At 37.7% G+C, this 14,559-nt stretch overlaps 1 protein-coding gene across 1 annotated transcript; it reads right to left on the bottom strand.

Moving 5' to 3' along the window:
- Positions 1 to 2,040: 2,040 nt before the first annotated feature.
- On the bottom strand, positions 2,041 to 3,000 carry MC2R (melanocortin 2 receptor; the record flags this gene model as incomplete). Its single annotated transcript, XM_081952311.1, has 1 exon — positions 2,041 to 3,000. The coding sequence occupies one exon, from the start codon at positions 2,998 to 3,000 to the stop codon at positions 2,041 to 2,043; it is 960 nt and encodes a 319-aa protein (XP_081808437.1).
- Between the last annotated feature and the right edge of the window lie 11,559 nt (positions 3,001 to 14,559).

Genomic DNA, 14,559 nt, shown 5'->3' with positions numbered 1-14,559 from the left:
TCCAGAATTATGTTCCCCCTGAATAAAAGAGTAACTCCTACTGAGAAACAGGAAGCTTTTGGAGTTAGAAGGATATGACCTGAGATTTCGGTGGTGTAGATAATTGTGGTATGAAAAAGGCCAATGGGACGTGATCGCTCAGTGGCTAAGATGCTGAGCTTGTCGATCAGAAAGGTTGGTAGTTCGGCAGTTCGAATCCCTGGTGCCGCGTAACAGAGTGAGCTCCTGTTACTTGTCCCAGCTTCTGCCAAGTTAACAGTTTGAAAGCATGTAAAAATGTAAGTAGAAAAATAGGAACCACCGTTGGTGGGAAGGTAACAGCATTCAGTGCACCTTTGGCGTTTAGTCATGCTGGCCACATGACCACAGAGACATCTTCAGACAACGCTGGCTCTTTGGCTTTGAAATGGAGATGAGCATTGCCCCCTAGAGTCAGGAACAACTAGCACATATGTGCGAGGGGAACCTTTACCTTTACTTTTAAAGGTTAATGTGAATTTTAAAAATCATTATGTTAGATGTATCATATTGAGAATATGGAATAAGAATCCAACCTAGGTTGTGCCTCAAAACACCTTTGTGAATCTCAGCACAAGAAACAGTTTGGATGAGAAATATTAAGTAACCTGAAATAACTAGAACAATTTTATTGGGGCACATTTTTGTCTCTGCTTGGGTTCTCTTCTTCCAGATATCTAAGATGAATACAGCAGGTAGTTTGTCAAACATTTTACTATATTTACAGTTCATCTAAGAAGGCACAAATATTATAGAAAGTGTGAAATTTGTTTTATTAATTGATAACAATTTTATTGATGTTGTTTATTGACTATTTTGTCCATTGTAATACTCCTCTTATCAAACTTGTGATATTTTAATTAAGAGATAACACAAATAGTGTGATAATGGGGATCCTGATCATGAGATGAAATGACAACAACAACAGGACTTGGGTCAGAGTCAGATAATAATTAAGGTGCTAATTTCTTTTTAAAGAAAAAAAAACACAGCACAGATAATGTATGTAACTTTGTAGCCACCTCTTTATGGAAAAACATCATTATCTGGGATAGCAAGTTTATCTAGATGTTCTTTGAAAACATTTCATGTCTCATCCAAGAAGCTTCTTCAGCTCTGGGTCATGCCCTGGATGACTGAGAATATCTGTAGACAAGTTTATCTAATCCATTGACTTGTTTCCTTAGTGACTTATCGGGTATCTATGGCACATCACCCTGGACATGAATGTAGTAACATATCCCAATGTGTTCCCAAGAAATTGATAGTGAGGGAAGGGATGACTTTGTATATGGAGGTAAAATATATTACTCATGACTGTTGGTCAGTATATTTTGAAGATATTTCTTATGTTTCCTGAATGCTGACTCTAGATTATAACATCCTCTAATGGTCTGAAACCTGGCTATTCTTTAGAAGTATTTAGGCTACTTTCTTTGATTCTGCACATAATGTATGCACATTGTTTTTATAAGAGGAAGGTGGAACTCAACCTAAAGCAAAGGGGAACAAAAACATATTTTACAATTCGATTCTTCTTTAACAGCTGCAGCAAACAGATTTGAGCAAAATCCTATTATCATGTGGGTAAGTATGTTAATTAGCTCACATTTCTTAGTTGGTTAGAGAAAACGTATCCATCGATCAGCAGTAAATAATAGCAACCTCAGCTGTAGTGCCCTATTACTACAGATTCCTTTGGCAAATTGTAATGAAATTCATTATCTATTTACAAAGATCTGAGTGAGACCTATATCTGATGGCAGTCTAATTACAGATATTAAGCTTGGCAGAGCAGCACTGATAATTGACATGTTTAGATCCTTTAGAACACGGTCTCCAACCATAGCAACTTTAAGACTTGGGGATTTCAACTCCCAGAATTTCCCAGCCGAGCTGGAAGTTGAAGTCCCCAAGTCTGCAAGTTGCCAATATTGGAGATCCCTGCTTTAAAATCCTTGAGATCCTACATGATAAATTGGTAAAATGATAAAACTCACTGGAGTTTTGAATTTCTAGTGGTCAAGCCCAACTTCGCTGCCAGCAGCAGAACAATCTTTTAAAAGTACTTCTCAGTTCTGGACTTCGAAATGCATAAATCATGGGATCAATGACAGCATTGAACATTATTAACATACCATTGACATGGAAGGTGGACAAATAGCAAATGCAGTAAGGGTTTTTGGGGCAAAACTGTATCAGAAGAATGTGAAGAACAAAGGGAGCCCAGCAGCAAAGAAAAACACCAAGTAACACTGTTAAGGTAATGGTTCCTTTCATGTTAGTTCTCTGCTGGACAGAACTTGCAGGCATCAAGGCGATCTTTATGGCATGGGAACGGGCAAGCATAAACATATGGATATAAAGACAGAGGATAAAAATGAGCATGAAAGAAAACAAAGCCGAGAAAGATATAATAGTGGCGGTCTCATAGGAGAAAATCACCATTGCTATGCCACTCCCCACACAGAAAGCCCAAATCACCAGTAAAATCAGTAAAGCCCGCTTTTGAGTCATGATGTTATGGTAACGCAACGCATAGAATATGGTAATATATCGGTCAGCGGCAATAACTGAAAGGCTGAAAATCGATCCCAGTAGAGATAAAATAAACATGAAATCTATAACATCATCCACAGTTGTTGCCATATTTCCACGACATGGAAGGTATCTCATTTTGCAAAATATGATATAGAAGATATTCTCCATAGTCTTGGATAAGCTTCCCAACATGTCTGAAACAGCTAAGCTGCAAATGAAAATGTACATGGGGGAATGCAGATTCTTATTCCTCCCTACTGAAATGAGCACCAGCAGGTTCTCCAGGATCCCTACTATAGCAATGGTGAAGAAGATTTCCTCTGGCACAACAATACTCATACAGTTGGAGACGTTCAGTGATTGTTCACTCTGGTTTTCGAAGATGTGAATGCTTCTCTGCTCCAGAAGTCTTATTATTTCAGAAGCTGTGTTGGTCTTCATCTCGTTCACCTTTTTGATTTGAGGATGGGGGAGGGGATAAGGGTGGGTGGGTGGGTAGAGAGAAATGCATGACAGTTACTCTGACTTGATTATGCAACTGCAACTATATCAAGCTGAACATCTGATTATGTCTATGGAGATTCTCAGGCATCCAGATCATAGTTGTCCCAAAGGTGCTTTTTCAAGAGGCAACGAGACTTTCTGGTTTTTCTGTGAAGTCCACATTTTGGACAGAGATGACCTGGTTTGAAAGGAGGGTCAAAGAGGCCATCTATGTCAAAATTGAACAGCCCTCTCTCAACAGAGGGGGAGGGATATGACATCATCTATTTCCATTCTATAATACAGTCCTTAAAAAAGTTTCAAGAAGGCTCCACCCCCATTTGCACTACTCAGGTGTCCCTGATGTCACAGCTAAACCTGCAGGTGGCCTCAACAACTTTCTAAAAGAATGCAAATGACCAGCTGTCTGCAAGGAGTATAAATCCTTCCATTCCCCTCCATCCAGTCAGAGCTGAAGAAACTTCTTGGATGAGAAGCTAAACATCTTAAAGAAAACCAGAATGTCCAGTTGCCTCTTGAAACATCACAGTTGGGACATCTGATTATAATGAAACTGCTTCAGGTAGAGCTGGGAGAATTGCTATGAGCTGATTAATAGTCCCTTTCATATATTATCCTTGAATAGAGAATCACAGGACGTGCTGCCTTATGGAATGTCTGCATCAGTTTCATCCCCCAAAGTGACAAGACATGCACACACACAATTGCAAGATCTTGCCCATTTGACCCACTTTCCTATATAAACTTGACCTACTTTCCAATATAAACAAAAGATTTGAATGTTTTATCTGGATTCCAAATCCCCTGGTTTCTTTTATTAACCTTCAGATGAATGCTCACATGAACTCCTTTCAGATCTTCCTGTGCTATCTAGAAATATCAAATTAGAAAATAGGACTTTCTAGTTATAGTTGCTCCACTCTACTCACTTTAATCAGACTCAGCTAAGTATATTTATGATGAAGTGGTAAGGCAATGATGCTTAAGTTATAGTCTAACGTAATTTTTCTTGGCAAAACCATCATGTGTATTATTTATTTAAAAAGATATATGTAGTTGCCTGTATTGTAACACCATCTTTGAGCGGTGCACAAAACAATAAAAACACACAGAGGCCCCCGAACCGTAAAATGAAAACCAGGTTTTGCTCAGGTTTTGCTTCTCCATTCATGTTTGTCAACTTCAAAATAGAAAAATCTCCAAAAAGAATGCCTTTGTAAGAATTAAGGGAGGAATCTGGGAAGAATGGAACTATAGGCTCAAGAAACCATGACACAATACAAAATGGGGTAACTATTTTAGAAATATTTTTGATTGAGGGAGAGGAGATCTTGAAAGACAGTAATTATCTGTCTGAAAAAGAAAATGGAAAAAGCTTTTTCTTTGAGACCAGGTCAGCTGATGACTCAGAAAAGCTTTTTGATGAAAAACCAGCAGACTTCAGGCCAGACAATTGAACAAATACCTGGCTTGAATATTCATATGATCAAACAAATGAAAGAATGATCTTTTTTGCTCATTTGTATATGGTCAGCAAAGATTCATGACATGGATTTTTCAAACATTTATTACAGTGAAATAAATAGTCATGTAAATACTGTTTGTGTGAAACTCGAAGGGCAGACTGGCACTTAGTATGTTGGCTGGCAGTTCTTGCTGCTACTGCAGTAAGTTCTGCTTCTCATGTCTGTGGAGATTCTCAATTATCCAGGTCATAGTTGCCTCAAAGGTGCTTCATCAGTTCTGATGGCGGGAAGATGGAAAGATAGATACGGACAGTTGATGGTGGGGCTGTTAGAATGCTAATAACCAGATGATTGCAAAGAAATACTATCCTTCCGCTCACCATCCTATCAGAACCTATCCTTCCATTCCCCTACCATCCAGTCTCTACAGTCAGTAGCTATCCTTCCATCCCCTCGCCACTAGAACTGTTTAAGTTTCTTGGTTGAGAAGCAAAAATGTTTTCATCTTCTTCCTCAAGGAAAAAACAATCTAGTTGTCTTTTGAAGAAAAAAGGTCATTTGAGATTCTGCTTTCCATGTTTCTACATTAGTGTAGAAACTAATCTAATCTTACAGGAACATGAAAATCGGGCAAATTTATGATATAGCCTTAGAGACTTAAGCAAAGTTGGACCTGCTTAATATCTCTTCAGCAAATACTAGGAAAGCAATGGCAGAATATTTACATATGGTCACCAGGAGAACTTAATGGACATGTGTATAGAGTCCCTAGGAACTCAGCTGTCCTTAAGGAAATTCTTGCCCTTATCTTGTAAACTATCCACATATTTGCTTGTCATATTTTTTTTAACTGACAGGATTTTATGCATGTACTAATGAACCATGTTTATACCTCATAATTCTTATGGCTGGCTTGATTTTACGTATGCATTATAACTCAAGTTCTCCGGAATTTAGTGTTCTGTCCAAATACAACACAATACAATAGTAGAGTTGGAAGGGACCTTGGAGGTCTTCTAGTCCAACCCCCTGCCTAGGCAGGAAACCCTATACCATTTCAGACAGATGGCTATCCAACATCTTCTTAAAGACTTCCAGTGTTGGAGCATTTACAACTTCTGGAGGCAAGCTGTTCCACTGATTAATTGTTCTAACTGTCAGAAAGTTTCTCCTCAGTTCTAAGTTGCTTCTCTCCTTGATTAGTTTCCACCCATTGCTTCTTGTTCTACCCTCAGGTGCCTTGGAGAATAGTTTGACTCCCTCTTCTTTGTGGCAACCCCTGAGATATTGGAACACTGCTATCATGTCTCCCCTAGTCCTTCTTTCTCTTAAGCTAGACATACCCAGTTCCTGCAACCGTTCTTCATATGTTTTAGTCTCCAGTCCCCTAATCATCTTTGTTGCTCTTCTCTGCACTCTTTCTAGAGTCTCCACATCTTTTTTACATCGTGGCGACCAGAACTGAATGCAGTATTCCAAGTGTGGCCTTACCAAGGCATTATAAAGTGGTATTAACACTTCACGTGATCTTGATTCTATCCCTCTGTTGATGCAGCCTAGAACTGTGTCGGCTTTTTTGGCAGCTGCTGCACACTGCTGGCTCATATTTAAATGGTTGTCCACTAGAACTCCAAGATCTCTCTCACAGTTACTACTATTGAGCAAGCTACCACCTATACTGTACCTGTGCATTCCGTTTTTGTTGCCTACGGAATGATCAACAGACTCTTTCTCCAATAAGATGATTTAAGATTAAAGTAAAATCTTATGAAATGAATACTGCTTAGCGAGAATGGTAGCCATGACAACTAGCAGGTGGCTCTGTCTGCTCCTTTGCCTGCAACACATTTGCCCAGTCACCTACCACCTAGTTTCTCCAATGATTTTCCAGTATGCCCATCAGAGAAGCTCTCAAACACTTGGTTCTCTCTCTGCTACAAATCTTATATTGGTAACTCACCTCCAGTTTTCAGAAAGGAAGAATACATTTTTAGTGCTGAGAAGTGCTAATTTTTAGTGCTGATTTTTAAAACAATTAATCAAATATGCTCAATCCTTATTATAAACTTATTAACTTGTAAATAGATGTTGGAACAAACTTACTAAGTGGAAGAAAGGGAAGAGAATCAAAAGTATTCCCTTCTTCCTGAAGGCAATATACTTTTAGGAGACAATCCAAGAGTTTTTAAATTCAGAGTAATAGAGAAGCAAAAATAAATCTCTTTCTTTCCTCTCTGTGAACACTGAGCTAAAAGTACTTTTTATTCTTTGGAGCTCTTTGTTTACCAGTTCCTCAACAATTTGCTTCTCAGTAGGAACACTTTTAGTTCATCTGGCCTACATGGCCAGAATTCCTAATGTTACTATCCTATTTTCCCCAAAACTAGACCTATCCCAAAAATAAGCCAAGCATGTTTTTTACGTGTGTGCCTAATACAAGCCTTACCCCCCAAATAAGTCCACTTAAGAGCCTGCAAAGCTGCCTGTCCATTCCATTTGGTTGTTCGTGGTGCCATGGCCATGAGGCGAGGTTGGATGGTGGTGAAGCTGCTCCGTGTGCCCCCCACCAGCTTACCTCAGGGCCCCCGCAGCCAGGTCACCCATGCCCCGACACCAGCAGCAGCAACCCTGTGCAGCAGGAGCCCTAAGGTAAGCTGGTGTGTGGGGCAGTTCTACCTTCCCTGCCTGGCTGTGGCACTGGCATACCGCACTGCCTCATGCCCTGCTACGAGCAAGCAAAAGTTGGCCTCCTGTACAAGGGAGAAAAACTAGACCCTCCCTGAAAATAAGCCCCAGTGCTTATTTTGGTGCGCAAAAGAAAATAAGATACGGTTTTATTTTGGGGGGAAACACAGTAGTGATGTCATATAACTGACATACTATGACTATATTATACATTCCCACATAGCTATGACTAATGTATTAAAAAATATTAGCTTCCTGAGGAGATCCATTCTAGCAATCTACAGAGTCACCTTACCGTTGATGTGGTGATATACAATTTATGTGGATAGACTTGATGTGAACAGAAGATGAGGTTATAAATTAATTAGTTAAGCGTGTATAATGCACTCCCTATACTTCCCCCCCCCCAGGCAATACAAAACAATAGTAAACTCACCGAGAATTGCAAGGATGCAATTTGCGTATGAAGCCTTTTTTCCCTTAGCAACTAATAATGGTAAAAAAACTCCATCTCCCATATGTCTATGTCTGTTTCATCACTCCAAGGACACTGCATGAATATCATTTTTGTTTGTTTTCAGACCATCACTGGAAATTTGTGGTATTGGAATAAATTTGTCAGCATTGAAGTTTTGTTCCTTTACCCATTTCTTCTAAACATCTGCATATTACATTATCTTTTCCATTAGATTTCTGTGAAATTTTCATAGTTGCAGATATTGTTATTGAGGAAACAGATTCAAGATTAAATTACACATTGGATTGTGCAATCTTATTTTGATTGCTCTTTTAGAGTTGCTGAATGAGGGTAATTGTTTAAAGATAGTAGTTCAACTTCCTTTGTCCAAAATCCTAGGTTTCATTGCAGAAAAAATCTGTGTCTCTAAAATTTTAATTTTACTTTTCCTCAGTGATGGCAAATTTAAACTTTTGGCGCATAAGTTGTGAATCATACATCATATAGCTTTAGTCTATAACTGTGATGATGAACCTATGGCATGCGTGCCCAAAGTGACACATGAAGCCATGTCACCCTGCACACACAGCCTTGCCTGTTTGTCTTCTGGGTTTGTGGCATGCATGCACCTGTCACGAAGCTGTCCTTTGTGCACATGGCAGTGCCGAAAACTGGTGTGTGCATGCGTGTCGGCCAGCTGATTGTCAGGTGCGCATGCGTGCCAGAAGCCGGAAGTTTGGCTTTTCTAGAGCGCGGCCCCGACGAACTCATGAACACACGTGAGACATTTCTGTGCAACCTTTTTGCACTTGGAGCTGAAAAGGTTCACCATCACTATAACCTAAATATGAAGAATGTATGTATGTAACAAGGCTGTACTAGTATTTTAGTCTTACAAAAATAATCACTCCTTAATTGACATGAGCAGGAAAACAAGTAACACCTGAAAAATATATATGATTCTTCTAGTATTTCTATGGTCACTTTGATATTATTTCATGAGTACTAGGACTGAGGAGTTGCTTTTTGTTCAAAAAGTGAAGTGAGATAAATATGTGCAAGGTACATTTGTATCCCTATTGAAGACTTTTATTGAAATGGAAAACAAATAAGAGAAAGTGTTGGTTATTAGTCTTCACATAATTAAGCTCTCGGAGCTTTATTTAATTTAAAAATTACTTGTACTGCCTTGGTAGTAATAGTTTTTCAATCCAAAGACTGAATCATAATCATTTATCCACCTTATTTCAGAGGGACTATTAACTAAAAGTGGAACAAGATAAGCCTTTGCTATACAGACTACACAATGCTGTCAGTCTGTTGTATTCTGAATTCTGTATAGGGATTTATGAATTAAAATATATTATGTTCAGTAATGAGTCCTGTTCCTGGATTAGGAACATGCTGTTAAAATGGACAGTAAGAAACAGCTGAAAATATTGAGAGGGCTCTAGCAATCATTTTGAATTCTATGCAAGATCTTGGATGAAGAACAGCTTGTAAGTCCAGGATGAGAACCACTTTAGTTGTTACTGCAAAAAACCCAGAAAAGACTCACTTCTTTAAGTAGAGAGCTTAAAGAATATAGTTGGGGCTTGTGAGTACATAAGGCGCTAGGATATTCCAGTATTTCATGAAAGGGGCAGAGCTTCAGTTTCCATAGTTGTTTGGCATTTGAAGGTCCTGCAATATATGCTTGTCAACCCACCAGACTCTGTTTTACTGGATTGTTAAAGTCCTCTGTTTCAGGAACTATACAGTATTGTTTTCTCAGTGCTGAACTTGAAGGGCATTCCCCATTGCTAAGTTGAAGTATTATTTGCTTATCCTTGATCTGGGAGAAACCCCCCCCCCCCAAGACAGTTACTTTTTACTGTTGCCGATTTCTATCTTGCCTTTGCTGCCAGTCATCCAACTACTCTCCAACCCAGCAGAAATAATAATTTACAAAGGCTGACCTTAGAGCAGGGCTGTCAAACTCCCGGCCCGTCACGCGCTGGCCTTGCCCACTCCCAGTTTAGCAAAGGGGGAAAAAGTTCCGATACGTCACGTGACACCACAGTGACAATGTGAGTTTGACACCCCTGCCTTAGAGGTTCTTGAAACGAAAGGAAAAATTCTAGCATTGCTAACTGGAGATATTGTAAGGGTAAGATCAGTAGGAAAAAGATGCTAGCAGAGCATTTCTGTACTGCGGTTAGAGGCAAGCAGTGAAAGATGCTATGCCCCAGTGATATATAGTTTTATACCAATTATACTGTAAGTTTTCCTTGTTTTTTTATGGGCACTGTGCAAAAAGGATGGCAAAGTTTGGATAGAATGCCTTTTATCAAACAGCTACCCAATATTACAACTGTTGGTTTCAACCCAGCAAGCTCCAACTTCATTTTAAATAGTTTTAATCAGATTTTAGTAATAATTTGTGTCTGGAACACTGCACTTTGATATGGCCCAAGGGCTAATCAATAAACCAAACCAAACCAAACCAAACCAAACCAAACCAAACACCAAACACCAAACAGTGAATAACAGGGTTGTGCAGTACATTGGATTTGATCTGCAAACATCTGGTCTAGAGCATATGGAAGTACTAAAATACCACTGTCTACAACTTTAAGCAGCCGTATCTTAGTATTTGAGGGCAGCTAGCATATGTAAGAAAAAATGCTGTGCTATTTTATGGAAATTTGCACATTCATTGCCCCCAAATCCTTTGATCCTGAAGCTGGAAAACAGGTTCTAACTCTAATTATTAATAAACAGATTGCTACTCTGCTCTCTTTTAAACTTAGAAATATTTAAATTCTTAGCTGTAATTCTGGCTTTATAATGTTTAACCTTCTTATTTCTAATATGCTTGCTTTTTCAAAGATCATTTCACTTTACAGTTTTACTGTTTTGCTGTTATTTTATGTTATGCATAGGTGATAAGCAGCAGTTACAACAACAATCCTACTGATTTACCTAACTTTAATGGGTATAGAATTTTAGAAATAGGACAGCTATTTTGATCACTCTTAATTATGACTGCCTGCAATGTTTTTCATCTTCATTGCAAAGACAGCTACTTCCCCTGTGGCAGTGGTGGGTTGCCAATTTTTTTTACTACTGGTTTGGGCACGCTTCTGTGCGCGCTCGCGCTTGTGCACGCGCTCGTGTATGACACTTCTGCTCATGTGCATAATCTTCTGCCCATGTGCAGAAGCGTCCAGGCAGGTGGCGGAGCCTCCCGCTGCTGCTACTACCGCTTCGCTCGATCCGGGCCAAACCGGCAGCAACCCACCTCTGCCTTCTGGTCATCATTTATCTGAGAGCAGCACTAAGTAAACTACAGGAATTTGTGTTCACATAGCTACAAAACTTTTCAATTACACAAAATTCACCAAACATGTTCATATTCTTAACTGGAACTATGTGTTCTCAGTACTCACAGAATTTGTCTGAAGCATCATCTGCAACTCAATGATGATTGTCTGTCTAGTCCTTTGTTTCGATCTTCATATCTTCTCTGTTGGACTACATCCTCTTGGAATATATCTTGTTAATGGCATAACAAACATTATCCTTGTTGCTCATTCACATAACTTCAAACTAACCAGTTACAGCGATTCCTTAATTTACTTCACTTCTGACACCTGCTAAGAAAGAAATAGAAAAAAAAATATTTGTGATCATTGATAATATATTCCATGTCATATACAATTTACACACATCTCAAGAACATTGCTTCCTTTTTCAAAATTATTCTACAAATATAAAAAATGTATGGATGAAGATAAATTCTTTTTATATCTTGATTATAAAAGATATAAATAAGAGTAAAAACAGAAAAGTAATTTCTTAAAACTACCACCTCCTTTGATGTAAGCATAATACCATATACCTTTCTAAATATGACATATTCATGCAAACCCTACACAAATGCATATTTCCTAAAAACGTATTATTGCTTGTTTATCTGACTCCAGGAACAGCTGGACTACAATTGTTATTGATCATTAAATCCTTTATAACTCCTTTTAATAATATAATTTGATAGCAGAAGAGCGTATTAATGCTTCCCACTAAGGGTGATTTAATCAGATGAACCAAATTTTAATATTTACTCAAAATTGTATATACAATGAATTAAAATAGAATAGATTATATTCCATCTATATCAGATGTTTTTCTAAATATAATTATCTGCTTTCAGGCAAAAGAGAAAGACACATTTCATAAAACTAGATCCATAAAGAAGAAAAGTTGGTGACTTAGAGTTTTTTCACTGACTGTAGCAGAATTAATCTGTGAGCTTAAACTTTCCTGAATTCTTAGCAAGTGCAGCTCAGCACCCAAATTTTGCTGAAATTAACAAACTGTATGGGCTAGAAGTTACTAGAAAAAAAATTAAAACTATGATTACTGAATAGATTTCCTGTTAGATCAGGAATTTTTTTGTGTGGTATCCTGGATCCTTAACCAGATCTATCAAATCCCTATGTAAAAAAGAATCACTTTCACTTACAGGATTTTACAAAATAGGTCCATAACAAACTTTTCCCCCCCAAGAAAGACCTTCTCTCCAAGATCTGCAAGAAGATAATGTTGATGTTTTGAATTGTCAATTATTTCTAACTCTAATCTCTTCATCAAAGAATGTTTCTGTCTGATATTTATCTGTAGAACCTATGTTCTATGGTGCAAGAGAGAAGAAAAACAGCTTCAGTGTGGTTGGTACAAAGAGTCCCTTGAATTCACCAGAGATAAATCAGAAATCCTTCAGTTGCCAGTCTTATTTGCGGAATATTTGCTCTATTCTGTCACAAATAGTCTTTAACTAATGAAGTAAAGAAACTGACAGAAATCAGCTCTATTTCAAGCCTTAAGTACAAAGAATGTTGGCAGTGAATTGTCTGCAAGGGTTAAAAATCATTTCTTGACTTCTTAAAGAATTAAGCAGCTGCTCATCATATCTGTAATAATGTAACACAGGAAACAGGATAATGAAAATATTAAAACCATTTTGAAGTTCTTTCTATAGAGAATGTCAGAGAAATAAGAATTTAGCATTATCCTACCATCATGAAATATTTCCTGAAGTTACTTTTGTATTCTATGACAAAAATAGTTTATTTGAACTGAGGTCTCCTACATTTATAATGCATGTTTTATTCATATTTGGCATTGCTAGATATCTGAGTACAAACATAGTGAATATAAGAAGTATTATTCCTCATTACATTCACATGCACAGAATTATTTAAGGGCGCATTATAGAAAGGATAATTAACATAAACACAGAATTTAATATTTTGGAAATGGATTCACACAAGAAATAATGCATATATTCCTTCCTTTAAATCAGGGGTCTCCAACCTTGGCAACTTTAAGACTTGCTTTGCTGGCTGAGGAATTCTGGGAGTTGAAGTCCATAAGTCTTAAAGTTGCCAAGGTTGGAGACCCCTGCTTTAAATTATTCATATATACAATGGGGGAGTACAGAGACTCTCCGTCTCTTCCTAGTATGCTTTCCTCTTTTGCTATTCTCCATTTTTCCCTCAGTGTCAAAATACAATAGTATGATAAGCAACCATCACCATGTGCTCTGGATTGACCCATTTCAAATCATGGTTTGCTAACCAAGCTGCAAAACCTCACAGTAAGGACATGGAGGTGAACTCTGGAGGGCAGATCCTTTATCTGGCTCAACTCTGATCCAATTATATCGCTCCTGACGGGTTTTTTATCTGGGATATTTTAATTGCATCCAATTTACTTAGGGGTTTTTAAACATTGTGTTTTTACTTGTTTTTATCTACCAGTTCACCTCCTCCTAGTATATGTTTTGTATATGTCTTGGTATATGTTTTTGGTATATGTATGTTTGTCTATATATTTATTTCCTATGTTTTGTTGTACGCCGCCCCGAGTCCTTCGGGAGAGGGTGCGGCTAAGAAATAAATATTTATTATTATTATTATTATTATTATTATTATTATTATTATTATTATTATTATTATCTATGATGTACCCAAATCTTTCCCTGGCATGGAGTAGGAAGCTTACCCAAAACTTTTGTTTATTGATCTTCACAGTGCCTGGTCTTTTTGAGAGATCGTTCTTATTTTTTACGGTTGTTTTTGGACATTTACATTTTAAAAAGAATGTAAACTACATCTACTATAAATTAACTTCAAGGGACACCTTAAATGCTGTGTTCTTTTCTTTGTAATATGAACTGTTTATCGGGATTTTTATTTTTCAGAAATGACCAAAGATACGTTGTTTTCAAATCATTGCCTTATAGTTCATTTGTACTACATTTTAAAATCATTTGTTCATAGTACTTCCAATTCAGTGTATTTTTTAAATTCCAAAGAATATCCTGTCACATGTAGACAGCATACTGGCTTTATTTATTAATTTGATATATATAGCTATTCAAAAAGCAAGCATATTTGAAAGCTAAATGGCAATTCATTTTTATAATTAAACAAATAGTTAAATGAAGAGCCAGTCTTTATTTAACTATTTAAATAAAGTGGTTTAGTTTTTCAGGTACCAGGCTAGAAAGCAGGAGACTATGAGTTCAAGTTCTGCCTAAAAGTCAGTTGGTGACTTTGTGCCAGTTGCTGTCTCTAAGCCCAATTCACCTCACAGGGTTGTTGTTGTGAGGAAAATAGGAAGAGGAAGTTGTGTTGGATATGTTCAGCACCTTGATTTATTTGTAAAAACAATAAAGATGGGATACAAACAAAGAAACAAATTATCTAGCACAGGGGTGTCCAAACTTGGGAACTTTAAGACTTGTGGACTTCAACTCCCAAAATTCCCCAGCCAGCATGGCTGGCTGGGGAATTCTGGGAGTTGAAGTCCACAAGTCTTAAAGTTCCCAGGTTTGGAGAC

The sequence above is a fragment of the Natrix helvetica genome, assembly GCF_964273705.1.
Source record: "Natrix helvetica genome assembly, chromosome: 4".
NCBI classification, from domain to species: Eukaryota; Metazoa; Chordata; class Lepidosauria; order Squamata; family Natricidae; genus Natrix; species Natrix helvetica.
The sequence above is the reverse complement of the archived record's forward strand: the minus strand, read 5'-3'. Positions and strand labels throughout refer to the sequence as shown.